Source organism: Leopardus geoffroyi, chromosome E1, assembly GCF_018350155.1.
Source record: "Leopardus geoffroyi isolate Oge1 chromosome E1, O.geoffroyi_Oge1_pat1.0, whole genome shotgun sequence".
NCBI lineage: Eukaryota > Metazoa > Chordata > Mammalia > Carnivora > Felidae > Leopardus > Leopardus geoffroyi.
Window position 1 is genome coordinate 17,896,826 of NC_059330.1, and position 21,251 is coordinate 17,918,076.

At 58.1% G+C, this 21,251-nt stretch overlaps 3 protein-coding genes and 1 long non-coding RNA gene across 14 annotated transcripts; 2 read left to right on the forward strand and 2 right to left on the reverse strand.

Annotated features, from left to right (window-relative positions):
• Positions 1 to 1,802: 1,802 nt before the first annotated feature.
• Positions 1,803 to 7,915, reverse strand: TRAF4 (TNF receptor associated factor 4). Its single transcript, XM_045487896.1, has 7 exons — positions 7,656 to 7,915; positions 4,656 to 4,707; positions 3,944 to 4,048; positions 3,712 to 3,873; positions 3,463 to 3,624; positions 3,210 to 3,365; positions 1,803 to 2,933 (listed from the first exon to the last, which is right to left on the reverse strand). Exons 1-7 carry the CDS (start codon positions 7,796 to 7,798, stop codon positions 2,301 to 2,303), a joined length of 1,413 nt encoding a protein of 470 aa, XP_045343852.1. The 5' UTR covers positions 7,799 to 7,915; the 3' UTR covers positions 1,803 to 2,300.
• Positions 7,916 to 8,459: 544 nt separating this feature from the next.
• On the reverse strand, positions 8,460 to 17,552 carry NEK8 (NIMA related kinase 8). 9 transcript variants are annotated; one of them, XM_045487905.1, is made up of 15 exons: positions 17,176 to 17,552; positions 15,161 to 15,366; positions 14,687 to 14,919; positions 14,325 to 14,456; positions 13,627 to 13,835; positions 13,384 to 13,463; positions 13,120 to 13,301; positions 12,866 to 13,016; positions 12,096 to 12,268; positions 11,649 to 11,766; positions 10,618 to 10,705; positions 10,220 to 10,383; positions 9,956 to 10,114; positions 9,632 to 9,790; positions 8,460 to 8,725 (listed from the first exon to the last, which is right to left on the reverse strand). In XM_045487905.1, exons 1-15 carry the CDS (start codon positions 17,220 to 17,222, stop codon positions 8,598 to 8,600), a joined length of 2,229 nt encoding a protein of 742 aa, XP_045343861.1. In that variant the 5' UTR covers positions 17,223 to 17,552; the 3' UTR covers positions 8,460 to 8,597. The 9 variants fall into 9 exon arrangements, with proteins under 9 accessions (XP_045343861.1, XP_045343860.1, XP_045343859.1 ...); XM_045487904.1 differs by having other exon boundaries at positions 10,618 to 10,768; positions 12,096 to 12,220; positions 17,176 to 17,550; XM_045487903.1 differs by having other exon boundaries at positions 10,618 to 10,768; positions 17,176 to 17,550.
• Positions 9,386 to 19,381, forward strand: LOC123603262. 3 transcript variants are annotated; one of them, XR_006714808.1, is made up of 3 exons: positions 9,386 to 9,480; positions 16,844 to 16,918; positions 17,788 to 18,080. It is a non-coding gene; the product is annotated as an uncharacterized LOC123603262 (long non-coding RNA). The 3 variants fall into 3 exon arrangements; XR_006714809.1 differs by lacking the exons at positions 9,386 to 9,480; positions 16,844 to 16,918 and adding exons at positions 17,356 to 17,465; positions 18,785 to 19,381 and having other exon boundaries at positions 17,788 to 17,884; XR_006714807.1 differs by lacking the exons at positions 9,386 to 9,480; positions 16,844 to 16,918 and adding an exon at positions 17,356 to 17,465.
• An 18-nt stretch (positions 19,382 to 19,399) lies between these two features.
• On the forward strand, positions 19,400 to 21,184 carry TLCD1 (TLC domain containing 1). The gene is made up of 4 exons (XM_045487935.1): positions 19,400 to 19,783; positions 20,117 to 20,199; positions 20,290 to 20,372; positions 20,637 to 21,184. The coding sequence occupies exons 1-4, from the start codon at positions 19,590 to 19,592 to the stop codon at positions 21,018 to 21,020; spliced, it is 744 nt and encodes a 247-aa protein (XP_045343891.1). The 5' UTR covers positions 19,400 to 19,589; the 3' UTR covers positions 21,021 to 21,184.
• The last annotated feature ends 67 nt before the right edge of the window (positions 21,185 to 21,251 follow it).

The following is a 21,251-nucleotide window of genomic DNA, read 5'->3' on the forward strand; positions in this document are numbered from 1 at the left end:
TCTGCTTTGCTGATGAGCCAGCCGAAGACTAAAACGCCCCTCCCTCCCCTTCTCCCGCCTCCACCACTTTGGGATTTCTGAGGGCCTTTGACAGCTGGAGATAATAGGTGCCGCAATCTGTGACCTGAAAAGTGGCCCCTCCGAGTACTGATGGAATTGAAAGTACAGTTCCCTTCGGAGCACGCCCTTCTCTGTAAGGTGCCCCTGCCTCCTTTACTCCTCATGCCATCCTTGTGAAAGAAAGCCTTCTACCTGGGTCCCCTACCCGCAGTCGGCCCAAGGTCCTGCAGCTAAGTAGACAGGTGAACCCAGCTCTGCCTGGCCTCTTTGGGCAGATGCGCGGGGAGACCAGCACCTCAGGTTTTGCATAGTTCCACATAGCGATTCTGACCGTCTGCAACAGCACTGGAATGAGGTCTAGGCCTGGGTGTGGGGGCAACTCTGGGAGGCACCATCCGGCTTTCCCAGTCAGTGCGCCCCTGGAGTGGTGCAGTGACACGGTCCTGCCGGCAGAGGGAGCCCAAGCTTGACCGAGGATGTCCGGCTTCTCTTGGGAGACGGATGCCGGCCGGGTCGCCTATTACCTGCCGCAGGAGCTGAAGAGAAGGCATTTGCTGGAGACCCTGGTAGCCGGTGGTTTTCCCTGCGGGCTTCCAGGCATCGCTGTGCCAAAGATGGCTTATCTGGAGAAGAGGCCATCTTTCCCAGCCGGCAGCCAGGGCCGCATCTCCCCCCTAGATCAGTGAATTTGACCTTTTGAAGGCTAATAAGCTGGTAGTTCCCCAGGCTGAATGTCAAGGGTCTTTCCACCTCAACCTGTGTGGGGGAGGGTGGAAAAGGCAAACACTACCACCCTTGAACCTTCTCCTTAGTAGATAATAGTTGCCATACATCGGGCCTCTTCACAGGGCCAGGCAGTAAGAGTAAGAGACTTTATGCTGATTAATCGTAAAGTTTACAAGTCTAGGTAAACAGGATTACTTTCATTTTACCAATGAGAGTAACGGTGCCCCATGTAACTAAGCAACTTGGCAAAAAGCAAGCACAGCAAGGATCCAAACCCAACTCTGCTGCCATTATTGAAGGGAGCTGTATTACTAGGGATTGCTAGAGCTTAAAACCGAATCCAGGCCCTGTCCCAAACCAGCTGAAAGACACTGAGAAATCAGTTCACTCCTCTATTCCTATTTCATCAGTCAAATGTGGATAATCACAGGCACTCAATGAGGGCTGTATGAAAAATAAATGAACATGGATGAGAAAATCCAAATACCCTTCAAAAGGCCCTCGGCTCAGCCTAGTCCCTGGGTATGGGCTGGGCTTTGGAGTTGGATTAACATTCTGTCAAGCACGTTTTGCTCTGGGAACAAGCATCGTCTCAGTAAATCTTCACTACAGCCGACTGAGCCGTCCTTTTAGTATGGCGATAGAAGCGATTTCGTTTGCCTGTTGTATTAAACGAATAATGTACATTCGTGCTTAGGAGTGTCTGCTACACGACAGCTATGATCATTAGACCAAGAAAGACTTGCCTGGGGGCAGAAGCAGTAAGTAGTCTTTGGTGGGGTATGGATCAAGGACTCCAGGCTCGTAAAATGCACCTCCCCCATTTAACCACCAGATGGCAGCGGCAGGCAACGGTCTTCCGCACAAAGCCCAGTGCAGTTCCCCTGTCGTCCGCCAGAGGGCGATCCAGCAGCGCAGAGTGGCAAGCAGCACGGCGACCTTGGCCCCGCGCCTTCCCTGTTGGGCCCAGCCTTAGGCGGCCCTAACCATCCCAGATAAGTCAGGCTGGAACCAAGTTAATAAATACAATTCAGGATTTATTAAAAACCAGGGCTCCCCTGCCGTGCCCTCCTGGCACTAAGTAAATAAATAACCAGAGGGGGCACAGCTGGGGAAAGGGGAAGAGAAATCAGATCTCAAGACAGATTCTTTGAACTACCCCTCACATCCCCACTCCCACCCCCCACTATGGCTCTTGGGACATAGCACCAGCAGGCGCCTCAGTCCTGGGTAGAGTGTGGCCGGCACCAAGGCATGTCTTCCCTGCCCAGGAGAGGAGACAGGCCCTGGGATCACTTTTTCCAAGCCCTTGATGACCCCAAGACCTGCTCCCCCCAAGGGCCAGGGCTGAAGCACCAATAGGAGGCACCTGAGGGTGGTAAGGAAGAGGAGAGGGGGAACAGAAACTAGGCAGCAGAAGCAGCTGAAAGGGGGTCCGGCCCCTTCTCCAGGTTCAGCCAGTTCCTGGCTGAGGTCCTGCTCCACCCCCCTTTCTCCTGGAGCCCCGCCTGCACTCAGCTGAGGATCTTTCGGGGCAATTCAACAGAGGCACGGATGAAGACCGCATCATCCCGCACGTAGTTTCGCTTGCGGATATCCTGGTGGGAGATGAACTTGGGGTAACCAAAGCCCAGAGAACTCTCATCCAGGGAGCCCCGCCAAGTGCCCGGTTTTTGGAAATTCTTCCAGTTTGGGTCAGGGTGAAAGGTTTCAGTGACATGCTGTGGCTTAGCCAGCCCGGGGTCGCTCTGATCCAGCAGGGAGAAGGTGACGCGGCGGGCAAACGGCCACTCGAGGAGATTGTCAAAGGCACCTGGCAGCACGCGAATGTAGAGCGAGAGGTGCGTGCCCTCACCGCTGCCATTGCCATTGAGGAACGCAGACACCTGCAACTTGTAGCCATACTTGTGTGTGTAGAAGGCCGGGCTGAAGCACTCCAGGTTGGGCTTCGCCTTGGCCTCCTGAAGCCGCCGTCCATAGCTGCCAATCTTCCAGATGAGCACGCCGTCACTGCCCACCGACAGCTCCTCCAGCTCTCGCCGCAGCTCCTGCAGCTCCTGCCGCTGCCGGCTCACCAGGGCACACATCATGGCCAGGTGCGGCTTCACGCTCTCCTCCACATGCCGGGCCATCGCCAGCTTGGGGCACTGTTGGCAAAGCCCCGGGCCGTGGGGGAAGGGAGAACAGCGATCAGTAGGGACATGCCCAGGGGAGACAGGGGACAGAGGGGAGCGGCGATGGGGCTGCAGGCACCCAGCTCTGACCGGGGACGGTAGAGGACACTTGGGAGGCCGCTGCCGGCCAGCAGAAGGAAGGACCAAAGGCTTCAGAGCAGCAAGGCAGGGACCAGGGAGGGCCTGGTCTACATCTGAGGCTTCAAGGACTAAGAAGGGGACAGACAGGGAAGAGGAGGGGCATCTCACCCTGTGTTTGCAGCCGGAGTCTTTGAATGGACACAGCACCAGGGCGGTGCTACAGCTCTCCTTCAGGTGGCCCGGCAGGTCCTCCCGAGCCACCGTGCCCACGCCACACTGGTTGGGGCAGGGCACGGGCAACCTCGGGCACTGGTACTGGTGGCTCTACGGCCACAGGGGCGGAGAGACAGCGGTCAATAGGCTGACCCCCACCCCCACCCTGCCACCTGCCCCACGGCCCGCGGCTCAGGGAGGGCCTCACCTGGATGGTGTCAAAGACGAACTCCTTGGCGCAGTAGGTGCAAGGCTGGGTACGCTTGGGGCACTCAGAGGAGGCATGCTGGGCCAGCAGGCGCCGCATCATGCGGGCACCACACTTGTTCTCGCAGTACACGCTCTCTTGGGGGCATACGCCCTCGTGGCTCTAGAAACGCCAGAGAGGCCGACTGAAGGGATCCCTGGGCCACCAGGCGCCCCACTCACCCTGCGCCCTCCACCGGGCCCCACCCACCTCAAAGGCCTCCCCGCTGAAGTCACAGCCACAAAACTCGCACTTGAGGCGCCGCTTGGGGCAGTCGTGCTGCAAGTGTGCAGGCAGGTCCCGGCGGCTCAGCTTGGTGGGGCAGCGATTGGGGCAGGGGATTACGTTGAAGCTGCAGGTGTTCAGGTGGCTCTGTGGGGGAGCGAGACGGTCAGTGCCTGCCAAGAAAGGGGGAGCCCCCTCCCTCCCACCGGAGACTCACCTGTAGGTGGCGCAGCGGCCCACTCCAGCGGCAGCCCTCCTCACTGTGGATGCAGCGGATAGGCAGCCCCAACACCTGCACCTCCAGCTCTGGGTCTGGGTAGATCTTGGTAGACGGGGAGGAACCCGGCAGGGTCAGAGCCCGCTACAGTCCCCAGTTTCCACCCCCACCACCCCCAGACGGGCCAGCTCTACCTAAGAGTCGGTAACAGCCTCTCTTGAGCTATAGTCCCCTCTGTGCCGAGGGATGGAAGGCAGAGCAGGTGGTGTCTGCTCCAAAGCTGGATACCAGGGTCCCCAACATGCCTGCACGGGACACTCCCTCCTTTTGGAACAGCAGCCAATCAGCCTGCTCAGTTCCGGGCAGCCTCCGCATCCTCTGCTTCCTTCCTCTTGGTAGAGGGGTCTTGGCCCTCAGCCAGGGGCCTGGCTTGCCACCCAAAGGGGAGGGGAGCACTGCTTGCGAGCACAGAGCCGCTCTGTGCACCCCCTGGCACCCCCACAGGCCGGGCATTGTGCCTGCCCTCCAGGGCAAACACTGGCCTCATTTGCAAACTGGCCTGGTGGGAGGGAAGGGGCCACCTTTGTGGGGGCACAGGATTCCACAGGACCGGGTTGACACTGGCCCTGAGCCAACTGGCTGCCGGCAGCTCCAGCCTCCACCAAGGGCAAAAGCCTGTAACTGGGGCCTCTGCCTGGCACTGTGGACTCACCTTGGCATAATCCAAAGGAAGTTGGTCCTCAGGGCATTTGAAGACTCCTTCACTGTGAAGGGGGAAGGGACAGAGTTCAGGCTCCAGCTATGGGAAAGGAGAACCCAGGTCCCACCCCTCAACCAGGGCAGCCTCCCTCTCACTAGACCTGTCCTCAGCCAGAGGCCTGCAGGTACCCACTTGCCTAGCACCCCAGAAGATCCTAGCTCTTGTCCTGGGGAGAGGGTTGTGGGCCCAGTGGAGACAGACAGCTGCCTCAGACAGCATTTGGCCAACAGGTGGCAGCTGGTACCCCTCCCCCCAGGAGGGCAGCTGGACTGGGAGAGGGACAGGACACCTGCCCTCCACGCTGTTAAGTTTTCAGCGGCAGGAGGTGAGTGCTGAGATGACGTGCCAGGGCTGCCTGGCCCCCAGTAGGGATCTCATCCCAGAACCCAGGGCAAAGGTCAGCTTGGGGCCACTTTACCCCATCCCTTCCCTCCTCCCGTGAGGGTGTGCCTCCTAAAGCAAGGAGGAGAGGCTCACTCTAAGTCACTGTTCACACTCCCATCCAGTCCTGACCACCTGCCTCTGCGAAGGGGCTGCATGTTCCCATTTTGCAGATGAAAGAACCGAGACGGGGAGGGGGGGGGGGGAGCAGCGGCTGGACGTCGGTCCGACACCCCGCCTCACACAGGTTCTACTACCCCAGACACCGAGGAGAGGCTGGGGTGACAAAAACCGCCCAAGCAAGCACAGCCAAGACTATGGTCACCGCAGGGCACGCGCTGAAAGCTTTCTGACCCTGCACCAACGAATCCACTGACACGCCTTCTTCTACCAACATGCCCTTCCTGACCCCAGCCAGGACCAGTCACACACACCTGGCATGGCCCGAGCAGAGCGAGGGCTCACCCAGTAGGGCTGAAGGCCCTCAGGCACGGCATTCCTGGCAGGTCTGAGTCAGGTAGGTGGGAGGCAGAGATCAAGGCAGAAGCGGAAGCCACATGGCAGCCCTGTCCACGACAGAACTTTGTAGGACCTGGGCAGTCCGTGCCCCGGCTGCCCAAAGGATTTCTAGCACCCATCTCCCCTGACCCCCACTACCACCACCGGCCATGCCGCCAATACCAAGAACAATACGTGTCCAGGCACCGAAGAGGTGTGCCCGTGCCCACAGGGCAACCAGCCTTCCTGGACCAACCTGAGTAATAGCCCCGGCAGGAATGGGGAAAGAGGGGGGTGGGCCATGGGGGAGGGGTCTGCTGGGCTGCTTCAGGAATGTGCTGATTTAGTGGTTTTGGAGACAGGGAGGGGACTAAGGCAAGTCCCCAGGCTTCAGGCAGAAGATTAGTCGGAGCAGCTTGGGGCCCCGCCAGGACAAAGGTTCTGCGGGGGCTACGGACACCCTTGCTTGTAGGATAAGGGGTGGTGGTGAGGGACAGAGCCTGCTCAACCACTTCTTTCCTTCGGGGGCCTCAGCAGCATCGCTCAAGCTCTAGGGGAGGAGGCAGTGGGGGGGGGGGTGGCGGGTGGGGAAAGCAGGGGCCAAGACTGCTCCAGGCGGTGCAGTGGAGGCCCAGGCCCAGGGGAGAAAACAGGATGGGGGGAGGGGGCTGTGGGAGAGGAAGAGGGGATTTCCGGGAGGGGGAGGGGCAGAGGCTGGGGAGAGGGACAGAGGAGGTGGAGGGAAACGGCCTGACAGCCCCCTCCCAGGCAGTCGGGGTGGGTCAGCTGGGAGTGGGGGCAGGGGCTCAGCTGGCCTCATCTGGAAACCAGAGGGCCGGGGTAGGGCGCCGCGGAAGACAATGGGACTGTGTGTCTGTAGGGGAGTATGTGTGTACACTGAAGGGAGGAGGGAGGACAGAGGAGGGTGAGGGAAAAGGAGGAGGGGGCAGCACAGCAGCTCTTGCAGGAGCATATGTGAGGGCAGGAGCCGGCCGGGGCTGCGGGGAACTGAAAACAAAGGGCCTGCTGAGATTTCCGCCAGCTAGGGGCTGCGGAGGGCTGAGAGAGGGAGGGGAGCAGCACCGAAGGCAGGAGCCCCAGAAGCGCTCCCTGCCTGCGCCCCTAGAACCCCTCAGCGAACAACCTCCAGACAGGCGGCAGTGGCTGACCTAGCTTTTCCCTGGGGAAAAGGGAGCACGACCTCTTCTTGGGGCACGACCTCCCCAGGAATGAGGGCTCCCTCGTCTTCCCTCCCCACACCTGACGTGAGCATTTCCCAGCAAAGGCGTTAGATTCAGGACACCGCAGGGTGCCCAGAACTCAGCAAACGCCCCACGGGCCAAGGGGCCACCTGGTTCAGTAACACTCAGGGTGCGACCCCCTCCCTAACGATTTATAGACGCCCCGCGGTATTGAAGATCCCCAGGGGCAAGGAGGGACACCCAAGGGGTTCCACTGCTTCAGGGGCGATCTGTACCGTCACAGTCCTCCCACTGTTGTGGGACCAAAAGCAGCCCGGGCTTAAAACCCTGTTAAGCCTTTAAGTAACTGTGTGACCGTGGGCAAGCCGCAGCCTTTTTTGAATCTCTCGTTTCATCATCTGTGAAATGGGAGAACAATAGCTGCCGTTCTCGAATTGTTAGAATCAGAAGAGGTTAGATGGGCGGAAACTCCGGAGGCTTAAGGTACTGCCCGGGACAGAGGGTTTTGTCCTCCTCTTCCCGTAAGGATTCAAAGTTCAAGGATGAGGCCGCTCCGGCTTTCAGGTGAGGGGGAGGGCCGGCCACGGATCAGGAAGGGCGTCTTCTCCCACCTCCACCCCGCAGGCTGGCACGGAATTCTTCCGAACGGGCGCGGGCGCCAGTGGGCCCCGGGCCCCTTCGGATTAGTGCGTGGGGTCCTCCCTCGGGGTCTGACGTCACCGCCACCCCGTGACGTCACGGTGGGCGCCCCTGAGGTCACGGAGCCGCGGCGCAGACAAAGGCCCGGCGTGTCTCCGGCCCGGGCCCCTCCCCATGCGTCGTCCCCCCTCGCCGTCGCCACCGGCCGCTCCCCGCTACCCCCGGCCCGCACCTGAGGAACTCCTGCAGGCAGGTGTCGCAGAAGCGGTGGCCGCAGGTAGAAACCTGCACAGGCTCGCGCATGGGCTTCCCGCACAGTGGGCACAGCAGCCGCCGCTTGGGCTTCTCCAGGAACTTGTAGTCGAAGCCGGGCATGGCGGGCGGGCGGGCGGCAGGCACGGGCGAGCGGGGCCGGGCACGCGGCGGCCCCACAGCCCGCGCCTCGCTCCGGCCGCGCTCCCGGCTCCGGGCGGCGCCGACTGGCGGCCGCGGCCTGCGCCCAGCCCCCGAGCCCATGAGCCCGCCCGCCGGAAGAGGGGGTGGAGCCGCGCCCGCGCGGTCCTAGCGCCGGACACTCGCGCTCCCACCTACCTCGCGGGCGCGCGGCTTGCGGGGTGGGCGGCTGACCAGCCTCGCGCCCTCCAACCGCGTACGGGCTCCTCTCTCCCCTTCGGAAGGGAGATCGCGGCTCCGCTTCTCCCCAGGGGTGGGAGGCCCTGAAGCTGGATGGGGCGGAGGGCCCCGGTGGCCGGACTGGGCCGTGCCACAATGGTTCCTTCTCCCGAGTGTATAGCTCAGTCTCGAGGGCCACGTGTCGCCTAGGGGCCCGGGACACCAGCTTGCAGGTGCTAGGCAGCCGAAGCTTGGCAACCAGATCTGGGGAGCTCGGCTGGCGCGGGGAAGCCATGCTGGGCGCTAGGCCAGAGGAACCTCGGCCCCAGCCTGAGGCTGCGCCTACATTCCTCCCCAGGCCGGACCGCGGCCCTGCCCAGCCCTGGGGTGTCGCCACCCCCAACCCTGAAGAGACCACATTCTAGGCAGGCAGCTGATGTTTTTATTGGCGCTATTTCCCAGTCATCTGGAAAACTGGTCTGGCCCAGCCAGCAACCCTTCCTCCCAACCTGCTTTGGGGGAAAGGCTGGGGTGTGGGGTGAGAGGCAACCTTCAGCAGGGATTAGCTCCGCAGTAGACACTTTGGTACCCTTGGCAGATGCATTTCCAGTCGACAGGGGACGAAAGAGCTCAGAAGTTGTGCTAATCCGTGCCTCAGGTTACCGAGTGGGGGGTAGGTGGCAAGACTCCCTGCCCCAGGCAATGCAGAAGCTAGGCTGCCAGGATGGCCAGTCCAGGCAGGACTGGGCTTGCCCTGCTCCAAAGTAGAGCTGCTCTCGCAGGGGGCACCAGCGATTTATTTTCTAACTGGGCTGGGGGAAAGGGCATGATCTGGATGGAGCCACAGTCACCTCCAGCTTTTTTCTGCCAAGAGTCGGGAGACCACCCTGCTTCCCAAACTTAGGTCTGGTTTCCAGGTCTAGCCAGCCTGGTCCCTGGGGACACCAACTTAAGAGAAGAGGGGTGGGGAGAGAAAAGAGAGTTGTTGGGGGAACAGGGTGGGTTGAGGTTTTCATATCCAGGGCCAAAGGAGAGTGGGCGCCTCACTAGTTCTTCTACCGGGTTAATGACCAGCCAGGGGCTGGTGGGGACAGTCTTGTTGCAGGCATCCGCACATTTCAAGAATGTTCAGAGGAGAAGCAACAGCAGGGTGGTCCAGGTCCAGAGGTGTATCTAGGTGCCTCAGGGTGGGATTGGCTCATCCGTAACCGCTGGAAGGTATGGAAACTTGCAGCGACCCAGAGGGCAGTGCCTCAGCAAGGGATACCCACCTCCGCTCCCACTCCCACACATGGCCCTGGACTCTGGACCCTGACAGGCCAGAAACAGAGGTTCAAACTAAACTGGACTGGGGGTAGGAGGAGAAAGAAGGCCTTTGGGCCCTGGGAAGCACCGGAGCAGCCCTTCAACAAGGCCCAAGACGCAAACGCCCTTGCCCTCCCCAGGTAGGAAGCTGTTTTACCCGGCAACTTCTGCTTTCATTTATCTGGGGGCTTTTAGTGATTTGGGCTGTGACCACTGGGGATGGGGGCAGGAGCCGGGCCCAGCTGGATTAACCCTGGTGTAGATGAAGTGGGAAAAGTTACAACAACTCACGGCGAACGGCCAGCAGAGTGTTTCCATGGCAACAGGACACAGAAGTCACTGTGTAAGGGTGCGTCTCATCCAGCTGCACTGGCCGAGGGAGTCCAGCATCCTCATCCCTTCTTCCCAGTCGACCTCGGGCCCCTTTGCCCCAAGAGTACACTTCGCCTTCTGCCAAACAGAATCCCAAGCAGGGAAGTAGGAGGAGGACACGGCTCAGCGAGCAGCTTTCCTCCCGGATTGCTGCATGGGCCCCATCACGATGTTCAGCAACCCTGAACGTGATAACCACGGACTGCCCACACCCTATCCGCCCCCACAGTGCCCACTAATCACCTGCCCCAATGGCTACAGTGAAGGCATCCCCACAGGCCACCATCGCTGTCTTGATGTTCTGCAGGCCTCGGACTTGACAAGGTGCCCGGCTGACCCGGCGGGCATTGGTGCCCAACTGCCCATGCTGATTGCTGCCAAAAGTGTAGCAGTCACCAGAGGCTGTAGGGGAGGAAAAAGGGAAGGAAGGAAAGGGATGCCTCAAGTGAGATTCCAAGGAGGCCAGGAGAGTCCACCCGTGGCCTCCCATGCCCAGGTCCTACTCACCAGTGACGGCAGCTGAATGAGCAGTGCCCAGGTCCACACTCAGCAGGGGCTCCTGGTCCAGGGGTGCGGAACCTAGTGGTGTGAAGCTCAGGGCCTCCTCTACCTGCTGGTCGGGGGCAGGCTCCTCCCCCAGGGAGCAGTGGTCCAGGCCCAGTTTGTTGAACCTGAAGGTACAGGCAAAACCCAAGTGCAGCTGACACTTTGTATAGTCTCTCCGGCTCCCAGCAATCTGGGCAAGAGCCGGTCACCAGGGCACAGATCCCACCCTGGGTTGAACCCAGCAGCACTCTCAGCGCCCCCTAGTTCTGCCTCTTGGTTGGTGGCAACGACATGTCATGTTGCCTTAGCAGCCAGGGAGGGGAAGGGGACAGGCTAGTCATCCCGGTGTACCTATTTACCTGTTACTTCCACAAGCCAGGGCTCGGCCAGGCACGGTGAGGATCATGGAGGAGTCAATGCCACATACAACCCGCTGGGCTTCCTGTCCTGGGGGTATGGATACCTGCTGGGGACAGCTGTGGGACTCCCTGGTGCCCAGTCCTAGCCGGCCTACAATGAGAAACCAGGATGGGGCTTGTTTGAGTTTTAGAGTCGGTGATGCCAGGATGAGGAGTCACAGAGAAGAGGTAACAGCGTGAGTGAAGGCTGTGCCCTCAGCCTGAAATGCTCATCCTTGGCCCCTCTGTGGTCAAAATTCTACTCCTCCTCAAGACCCCGTTCAGATGCCACCTCTGCCTCCTCCAGGAAACTCCCATGCCATTTCTTGGGTTTTCACATCTCTGGACCTTGGGAAGAGCCCTCACGCTGTCTGTCCTTTTTTTTTTTTTTTTTTTTTAAACGTTTATTTATTTTTGAGACAGAGAGAGACAGAGCATGAATGGGGGAGGGACAGAGAGAGAGGGAGACACAGAATCAGAAACAGGCTTCAGGCTCTGAGCCATCAGCCCAGAGCCCGACGCGGGGCTCGAACTCATGGACCGCGAGATCGTGACCTGAGCTGAAGTCGGACGCTTAACCGACTGAGCCACCCAGGCACCCCTGTCTGTCCTTTGTCATAGGGAGATGTCATCCCTCCCATTAGAATGAGTCTGCCAGGAGGACAGAAACCCCACGTAGGTCTTCTCTAGTTTCAAAGCCCAGCGGGAAATGTGACCCAGAGAGGGCCACCAGAAGTATTGACTGATGAAAGAAATCTCCCCCGTTACAACATAAGCCCCTGAAGGAAGTGACTCTTGTTCAACTTGTCTCTGCACCCAGCCCAGGGGGCTCACAGATGTGCAGTAAAGTTTCATAAGTCAATAAATGAATGGAATTGAAGAGGAAAGACGGAGAACGAGTCGTGGGATAGAAGGTGGGTATGAAGGGAACAAATCATGGCCAGGGTACTGTGAGATGCAGCCAAGAGGCTAGAATGGGGTGGAGAGCTTACCACCATCTCCGCGGCCCCACGCAAATAGTTCTCGCTCTGTGGACAGGGCCAGCACGTGAGAGGCCCCACAGGCCACCTGCACCATCTCATAGCCCAGCAGCGCCTCCACAATGGTGGGCTAGAGAGGGAGGGGAAGCGAGAGAGACTGGGCAGGGGGCCTAGACTAGCTGCCTGGCCTCAGCATCCCATGTAAGGATGAAGTTGGAAGCGGCGAATTTTCACAAGACACGGCTGTCTCTTTAACTGCCCTCCCACCCCCACTGCAACCACTGGGGAAGGCCGGCCTTTCGGTACTTCCCCTGGTACTGCCTGGGACAGGTGCAGCCTGGGAGCTAGAGGGACCCAGCTGCTGGGGATCCCCTGCCCCCAACCTGGGTGTCAGCTCTCAAATGTGGGCTCCATGCCATCTCCCCACTTCCTCTTCTCCACGGTATGTGCAACACCCACCTGGCTGATGTCATTGAGGCTGCCATGGCCTAGGCACCCGTTACTGCCACTGCCAAAGGTCATGATGATACCTCGGTCTGGAGAGTGGGGGGTGGTGAGGAACGAGAAGGGAGAGAGAGGTTGGGCTGGTTTTCCAGATAAGCCAGTCCATGGGTTGGAGGAGCAAGAAAAAGCTGGAAGAATGGGACAGGAGGTAGAAAAGGATAGGCAAAGGTGTCTCTTCTCAGATGTGTGAGTTGGGACAAGTGACAGTCTCTGAGGTTTATTTACTTTTTTTTTTTTTTTTTTGAAGTTTATTATTTTTGAGAGAAAGAGAGTGCGAGCTGGGGAGGGGCAGAGAGACAGGGAGAGAGACTCCCAAGCAGGCTCTGTGCTCTGAGCGCAGCAGCAAGGTCTGTTGCCCTGATGCAAGGCTCCATCTCCCCAGTTGTAAGATCAAGACCTGAGCCCAGATCAACAGCCGGGCGCTTAACCAACTGAGCCACAGAGGAGCCCCTCTCCTCTTTGAGCTTTTAAGATCTGAGCTTTCCAGGTCTCTCTCCCTCTCTCTCTCTCTGTCTCTCTCTCTCTGAGCCTCCCTCAAATGAGTAGAGTATACTGTAACTACTCGGCCAGGCCCCTGTGAGGGTAAAGGGGAGTGCGTGAGTAAAGAACCTGGTGCCAGATAAAGAGCAGAGAGCAGTATTAATTGAGTGTGCAGATTGCAAATGACAAAGCAATGAGGGAAGGTGCTCTGGGGGTGCCTTCCCATAGTCCCCTGAAGGACTCACCGGTCAGGCAGGCTGTGAAGAGGTCCCCGCAGGCCACATGTTTGATAGTCACGCCCGACTGGCCCTCCAGGAAACGGGAGACAAACTGGGGCTGCGGCTGCTCCACGGCCCCGGGCAAGAGCGCGCCCCCTCCGGCGCCTAGGGGCGGGGCCTGTCGGAGGCCAGGAGGGCGTGGGCGGCGCCCCGGGTGCCCCTGCTTGGCCCCTGCTTGCCCGGGTCCCCCTTGCCGTCCAGGGCCACCCCAGCCTGCTCACCTCCCAGAGGATAAGGCGCCCCGAGCGCGTGACGCCCGCCTTCTGCGTGCGCCCAGCTGCCACCTGGACCACCTCTGTGTTGAGCATCGGCAGCCGTAGCGGGGCACTGAGCCCACCGCCCCACGCGTAGACCGCCGACAGCGGTGGCGGAATGGCCGGCCGTGCGGGTCCCCGGGGTATACCTGCGGGGACAGTGCATCAGGCCTATTAAACTAGTGGGAATGGCTTGGCGGCCGTGGGCACCGGCCGGGGGCTCCGACTTACCCCTGCAGCGGGCGCCTGTGGTCCTGCTCCCTGTGCTGCCGGGGGCCATGGGTGGCCCTGGGACCAGGGACTTCTCTGCCCTGTGGGTCGGGGGTGGGGGTGGGGGTTCAAGACCTGGCCCATTCCTGGCACTCCCACACGCAGGAATGGAGGACTTGCCCGGAGCTCCCTCTGCCCCAGGCTCATTGTGCTCCCATTGGGTGCTCCCCTGGGCCCAGAGTCCCCCTCCCTCCCTGCACAGGCCTCCTCATGCGGATGCTCCCCAGGTCGGTGTGGAGGTTGAGGAGGGCGCGGATGCAGAGTGGCTGTGCCATGATGTGGCTGAGCGGTGGCCGCTGTGAGGGCTCCAGGCTGAGCAGACTGAGGACGAGCTGGCGCAGCTCAGGGCTGTACCGGTCAGAGATAGGTGCAAAGGTGCCACTCATGATCTTCAGCACCAGCGCTGGCAGGTTCTGTGAAAGCATCAAGTGTGAGGTTGGCCACAGCCGGAGTCATGCTCTTGGGTGGCAGCGTCTCCCCGCCCCAGGTCTAATGGGGTGGTCATTGCCCTGCACTCAGAGCGTTCAGTCTGAAGAGGGGACTCCCAGTGATACAGTTGCTGAACCCTGCTCTCAAGAACTCCTGATAGGGGAGCTTAGCTTCAGTTATGTCCTCAGGAACCCTAGGTTGTTGGGAGAACTCAAGCCTTGCCCTTAGGAGGGTCCCTAATCTGATGGGAGAGCTCTGCTTTCAGGAGTCCTCAGTTTAGTGGAAAGGCCCAAGCCCTCTCTCAGGAACCCATAGCCAGAGGGAAGTCACAGCCCTGCCCTGGGCTGACCTACCGGTCTGATGAGGGAAACATAACTCAGCCAAAAGAGAAGAAATAAGAGGTGGCTGGAGCCGAGGACTTCCTGAGGAGGGACAGAGATGTCCTAGTTGTCCCCATGGGGGTGCTAACTCACCGCAGCTTCGAAAGCCCTCTTGAGACTGGCCAGTTCATAGAGGACACAGCCCAGGGCCCAGATGTCACTCTTCTGGTTGTAAGGCTTGCCCTCACACAATTCAGGGGAGATGTAGCACGGAGTGCCCACCACCTGCAGGGCGGAAGAGGATATTATTATAGCCTGAGGGTGGGGGAGGGAAGGCTCTGTTCAAGGCCCACTGGGAGACAGCTTCTTCCCAAAGCAGGCCCAAGTGCTTCTTCCTGCAGCCAGCCAGGGCCTAAGGGGCCAAGGTCTTATGGTGGGGAGAGAGTTGGGACACCGAGTGGGCCTTGGCCATCAAAACCTCCAGCACCCTTGAGTTCCCCTCCACGCCCAGGCACCGTGTAGGCCTTGCTCTTGCTGCTAAGGATCTTGGAGATGCCGAAGTCCCCGATCTTGACAACCATGCGGTGTTTGTCAAGAAGGATGTTTTGAGTCTTAAGGTCCCGGTGCAGGATGAGATGGGTGTGCACGTGATGGAGCGCGAGCAGGATCTGCACAAAGAAGTGCAGGATGGTCTCCTCCTCCAGCAGGGAGTTACAGCGTTTTTGGATGAACTCAGCCAGGGTGCCACCTGCAGCCACAAGGAACCGCTTCAGATCCAGGTCTCCCTATACCTGGGACTCTCCTTTTATGAAACTAAGCGGCCCAGACAGGGCAAGGGCCTGCTAGCCTCACACAACTGGGATGAGAACTCTATACCTCTGACCCTCCATCAAACTCATTCTGAGGAGGGAAGCCGGCTGATCTGTGTCTGCCTGTCCCAGAGGTGAGAGGCCCTTTGGAGCCAGGACAATGCAAGGAGGCTGGCCCACCTGGTGCGTATTCCATGGCAATCATGAGGGCCTTGTCCTCCAGGAAGTTCTCATAGTACTCAATGACGTTGGGGTGATTGAGTAGCTTGAGGACCTGGCACTCATTTTGGGCTGCCTGCCGCTCTTCCTTGGTCATCTGCTCCACTGGGATCTGCTTGATGATCACCAGCTTCTGGTCAGCCTTGCGCAGGCACAGGTGCACAATCCTGGGGACACAGAGTACAGGGGTGGGTACCAGCCGAGCCTCCAGCCACACATCAGGCAGGGCAGACCTGGTCACTGGATAGTACTTAAGAGAGGGGAAAGGAAACCCAGACTAAGAGATCATCTAACTAAATGCACAGAACACTGAGTTTAGGAACAGGGAGAATTGACCACAAACTCTGTGTGAGACCTTAGGCAAGTCATTTAACTTATTTGAGATTCAGTTTCACCAAAGACACAGTGAAGTTAGTCTTGATCTCCCTGCGTTCCCGCACACCCTGGAGTTAACTGCCTGGGTTCAAATCCTGGCTCCTCCTATTACTACTTATCTGCTCTTGCATTATATGATGTTATCATCTGAAAAACAGAATCAACTTCCCTGGGTTGCTGAGAAAATGCATGTAAGGCACTTAGCACAGCGTCTGGCACATCAAAAATGCTCAATGAGTAGAAGCCATTTACACTATTATATTCTTCCAACTCTGGTTAGTATCCATAAAAAGCAGGATTCTTGTTCTCCTTCGCAACCATATCCCCAGAGCATAGCCCAATATTTAGCACACAGGAACTCAATAAGTATCTGCTGAATGAATGGATGATATGAATGAATGATCATCTAAGTATCAAATTTATATTTGATATATCTCTCCTCTGAGCCCCAGACTAACAAATCCAACTACCTGCCTTGCATCTCTATCTAAATGGCTTGCATGCATCCTAAATTTTAACAAAAAAATCAAAATAGAACTTTTGATTCCTGCCCCCAAAACCTTTCCTTTCTCAGTCTCTTCCATCTCAGTAAATGACACCACCACAAAGTCAGACACCCTGAAAATCATGCCAAAATCTTTCCTCCATTTCAAACTAACACATCAACAAATCCTGTTTCTACCTCCAAAATATTGTGAACTCATCCATTTCTCTCTCTGATTTCTGCTACAACCCTTGGCCAAGTCATTATTTCCTGCCTAAAATACTGCACGAGTCTTTCAAATGGTACCTTCACTTTTGTCATCCTTAAATCTAAGTTCCAAACAGCAGCCCGAGTGACATTTTAAAAATGCAAATCACATCAAGACCATTCTGCTTAAACCTCTTCCCTTTACACTTCAAATAAATTCAACCCCTTTATCTCCGCCCATAAAGCCATAATCTGGTCCCTGACCTCTGTGACAATCCCATTTTATACCATTCTTTCCCTTGCCCACTACATTCCAACTTCAGTCTTTTTCTCGGTTACTTGAATACTCTGAATTCTTTCTCACATGAGGTCCTTCCCATAGACGGTTTCCACTGTTTGAAAAGCTCTGACTTCACCTTCGAATTACTGGTCTTCATTCCTTAAGTCTTGGCTTTAAACTTCACCTCTCAGGGAAAATTTCCTTGACCATCCCAAATAAGTACTCCCTGGTGTATACTATGCTCGCAGCTTGTTAGTAACTGCTTTAATATCTTGTTTATTGTATTATTTTCCTACAGTCTGTAGGCTTCGAGAGAGAAAAGGCCACGCCTATTTTGGTCTTGACAGTATACTTGGCGCCAAGAGCCAGACCGGTAGAGTTAGCGCTCAGTATTTGTAGAATGAATGAATCAGGCATCAAAGAACAGAACTCTGCGGGGGCTTGTTGGGGGCGTGACCTTCCTAGAGGCGGAGTCTCCCAGCAGGGACTGAGACCGGAAGTCTGGGCGGGGCTTTCCAAGTGTGCGCTCACGCCTCGGGGCGGGGCTAACCAGGCAGAGAATTCGCGGACAGAGTTGGGACTTACTTTCCCTCTCCCCGACCAGTTTCCTTCCCCAGGTCCCTGGCTCACCCGAAAGCACCTCTCCCCACCACTCGGATCCGCTCGTACTTCTCCATCTCATTTCTCAGTCACATTTCCGGAACCCCTACACCCAGACGCGGCGCGTGCGCGGACCCGCCTACCCTACGGCCACGCCCCCTACGTTGCAAGATAATTGGGGGCGGAGCAAGTGAGATTGGAGTTGGTTCAGCCTTGTATCTGTTTTGTGCTGTTTACTGGGTCTTACCAGCCCCCACCCACAGTTACTTTTTCAGGGTCCGAGGAATGGAGTGTTATGCCGTTTCTTGGCGCGGTTAGCGGTACGGTACCAGCCACTTCCCACACACATCTCGGCATCCGGCCCTCAAAAAGCTTCCTTAGAGCGGAGGGGTGCCCTGCACAACCGTGTGAAGGTGGAAAGCCAGGACCGACCTCTCAGCGCAGCACCTCTTTGCCCATTAGTGACGCTATTTCGAAAGGGGAGAGCAGATTCTCATTGGCACGCAAATGATGAACTACCAAAACTGTACCGAGAGCGTCAGCACTCTCGGTCTGTGGGGCAGGGAGCAAGGTTAGCTGAGTTTCGTGTTTGCCTAGGGAGGAACCGGGGAAACCCCGAGCTGTGCAAATTGATTCACCTAGGGTGGAGGAGACACGGTCTCCAGGCCGTCCGGACTTGTGAGCACCGCGCTCGTCAGCACTTCCAACTCCCCCCTGCACACACACAACTTTGCCTCAGGTAATCTGCCTTCAACGCTCAACTATAGGGAGAATCTCCTTGAGAGGGGGATGAAAGGGAAGTGGACCACTATCTGAAAACATCAGAGAGAGGAGGAAAGGGAGCTGTTTGGCCGATGTGGGTTCAAAGCTTCTGCCTAAACGTAGGGGGCTGGTCAGTACGACTGTCTTGAACAGGAGTGAGTTTAATTCCTGTTGTCTCCCTGTGCCGCCTCCTCTGTGTGAGCTCCATAAAAGCTCAAAGAGCGAGAGGATGATTATTAGCTAAGGGATAGCGTCCCTATTTCTGAGTGAATGAGGAATGTGAAGAAAGGAGTGTTTATGTTCTGTCCAGCCCCACCCCTCAAAAGGGTACTCAAACCTACCCAAGTGGAAGGACCACTTGAGGGTCCCCACGAGGGGCCCTCGGTCGCTGCCTCAGGCTGCTCTTGGCTGATAAACAAAGCTGCCCTGTGACTAAAGGGGAGCACAGAGGGGAAAAGCCGCTCAACCCGGGACACTCGTGCTCTCACCTAGAAACCAATCGGGCCGTCGTTGACCCAGGAGCCCCACAGGGGTTAATATGTAACCGTGGAGCTATCAGGGGAGGCCGAGCAAACACCCAAACCTCTTGGTCCCCTAAGGCTTCTAGCTTTCCCTCCCTCTCGCAGCAGCTTTTCCCTAGCTCCCCCCTCCCCTCCAGCTACACCCTTCCACTCCCTTACCGCCACCCCCAGCCCCAGGTTCTCAGCAGTTCTGGCGTTAGCTCTTCGTTCCACTGGAGGCGGGAGGGGATCCCGCCCCAAGGTGGGGATAGGCTGACACCTAGTGACCGCGAGCTGCAACTGCCTCGGGCCGCTGGCCTGAAGAGTAAGGGTCACCCCAGCAGCCCCGGCAAATCCGCGGTCTTTCCTCGTCCCAGTCTCCAGGGAGCCAGGAGAAGAGAGCTGGGACTGTCTGAGGGAGGATTGTGACAGCCGCACGGCCCCGGGAGCCCAAAAGCGAGCTGGGAAGAGGGGTGGTGATAGATTAGTCGACCCTTTCCAGGCACGGAGTCGATGCGGGGCGCCATACACGCAGAAAAACTGGCCTGAAGAAGCTAGAGATCCAGTGGAAGAACAGGGTATGGGCGGAGATCATTGTCGAAGTGAGGCTCGGATCCATCTGCAGGACCAGGGCTTAAAGGACCCGGGTGTGTGACCGGCCCCGCCCCGCTCTGCCAAGATTGGAGTTGAGGGAGGAGAGAGTGTTCTCTCAGTGCCCGCCCAGGAGGGGGAGCCGGTAGCCCCGGGGAAAGTAGGGACGCGGGTTAATGAGGCCAAGCGAGCGAGGCGGGGCTCCATCGGCAGTCGGGAGGCGCCAGAGAGGGGTGCCGCGGGGGCGGCGGCGCCCTCAGTACAGCTCCTTTTCGCCCGAAGTCCGCGGGAGCCAGGCGGGGCCGGGAGACCCCGCGAAACGGCGCTCACGCCCTCGGTGCAGCCTAGGAGCCGGAGGGGCGGGAGCAAGCGGCCGGGGCGGAGCGGGGCGGGGGCAATAGGGGGCGGGGACAGAGGCCCGCGGGGAGGGCACGGGAGGAGCGCAGGGGCCTAGAGGGCTCCACGAAATCTGTGCGAGGCTGGCGGCCGGCAGCGAGGCGGCCGGGGTGGACCGGCCCGAGAGGGAGCCCCATTCCGGGAGCAGTCCGAGGAGGCCGCCTCGAGGGCAGACAGACGGCAGGGAGGGCCAGCATGCCCCCACTGCTTCACCCCGCCCTGCCGCTGCTCCTGAGCGCCACGCTGACCTTCCGGGGGCTCCGGAGAGCGCTCTGCTGCCTGCCGCTGCCGGCGCACGTGCGCGCCGACCCCCTGCGCACCTGGCGCTGGCACAACCTGCTCGTCTCCTTCGCCCATTCCATCGTGTCTGGAATCTGGGCGCTGCTGTGGTGAGTTAAGGACTGGGGTTTTGAAGGTGGGTGGCTAGGGATCCCGCGTTACCCTCCGCATCCCTCTCGGGCAGGTCGAGGCCATGCAGTCTTACCTGATTTCCCTGTTTGGAAAACTCTCCAACTAGGAGCGGCAGAGGACCCAGGGGGAGGGGAAAAAAAAAATCCCATATGGGAAACGGGAGACACCTGGGTTTCAGCCAGGCCTCTCACCTCACTGCCCAGTCAGCCAATAGCGCGAGCTCACATCCCCGGGGACTGGGAAGGGTAATGGGGGATTAGAGGGTCCTTAGGGATGCCGAGATGTTGAGAGCCTGCTTTCTTCGCTCCCAGTATATGGCAGACCCCGGAGTTGCTGGTGGAGATTGAGACGGCATGGTCGCTTTCTGGCTACCTGCTAGTTTGCTTCTCCGCAGGTAGGTCTTGCCCAGAAAGCATTAAGTAGGTGGGGGACGGGGAAAAGCTTGTTCAGGTCTTTTCATGACCTTTTTCTCTCTCTCTGCTAGGGTATTTCATCCACGACACGGTGGACATCGTGATTAGTCATCAAGCCCGAGCTTCTTGGGAATACCTGGTTCACCACGTCATGGTAAATGAGACGCAGGGGATATGGTGTAGGCCTGGTGCTAGCAGTCTAGTCTCAGCCTTGTCTGTCTGAACCTGGGAGGTAAAGACCCATCTTTTTCTTAACCCCATTTCTAACCTGTGTCCTACATCCCACTGCTGGGACAGAGGGTTGGCATTGTTTCTGTGCTTTTGGCTATTTTAGGCCAGCAATCCCTGGCCTTACCTAGTATCTCAACAAACTGATGGTATCTGGGTTCCCTAACACATTCTCACCCGTGTCTTCCAGGCCATGGGTGCCTTCTTTTCAGGCATCTTTTGGAGCAGTTTTGTCGGTGGGGGAGTCCTAACATTGCTGGTGGAGGTCAGCAACATATTCCTCACCTTTCGCATGATGATGAAGATCAACAATGCCCAGCACCTTCTCCTCTACCGGGTCAACAAATACGTCAATTTGGTCATGTACTTTCTCTTCCGCCTGGCCCCTCAGGCCTACCTCACGCACTACTTCTTGCGTTATTTGGGCCAGAGGACTCTGGGCACTTTTCTGCTGGGTATCCTGCTCATGCTGGACATCATGATCCTCATCTACTTTTCCCGTCTCCTCCGCTCAGACTTCTGCCCTCAGCGTGTCCCCAGCCAGCAACACAAAGACAAGTTTTTGACTGAGTGAGAGGCACAAAGCCTACAACTTGTGGCAAGAGCAAACACAGCCAAGAACAGAGCCTCACACATATATGAAAGAATTAGCCCCAAGCCTGGGGCATCCTGGGGATAACCTCTCCACCTTTCAAGTCTGCACCTACTATTGAAAATGCTAATGAAAGCACTCCTCCGAAGTCCTTGTCCTTTCTTGGGCAAGGGGTGAGGAAAGCAGACAGACCGGTTGGACATGCTGGTTGGG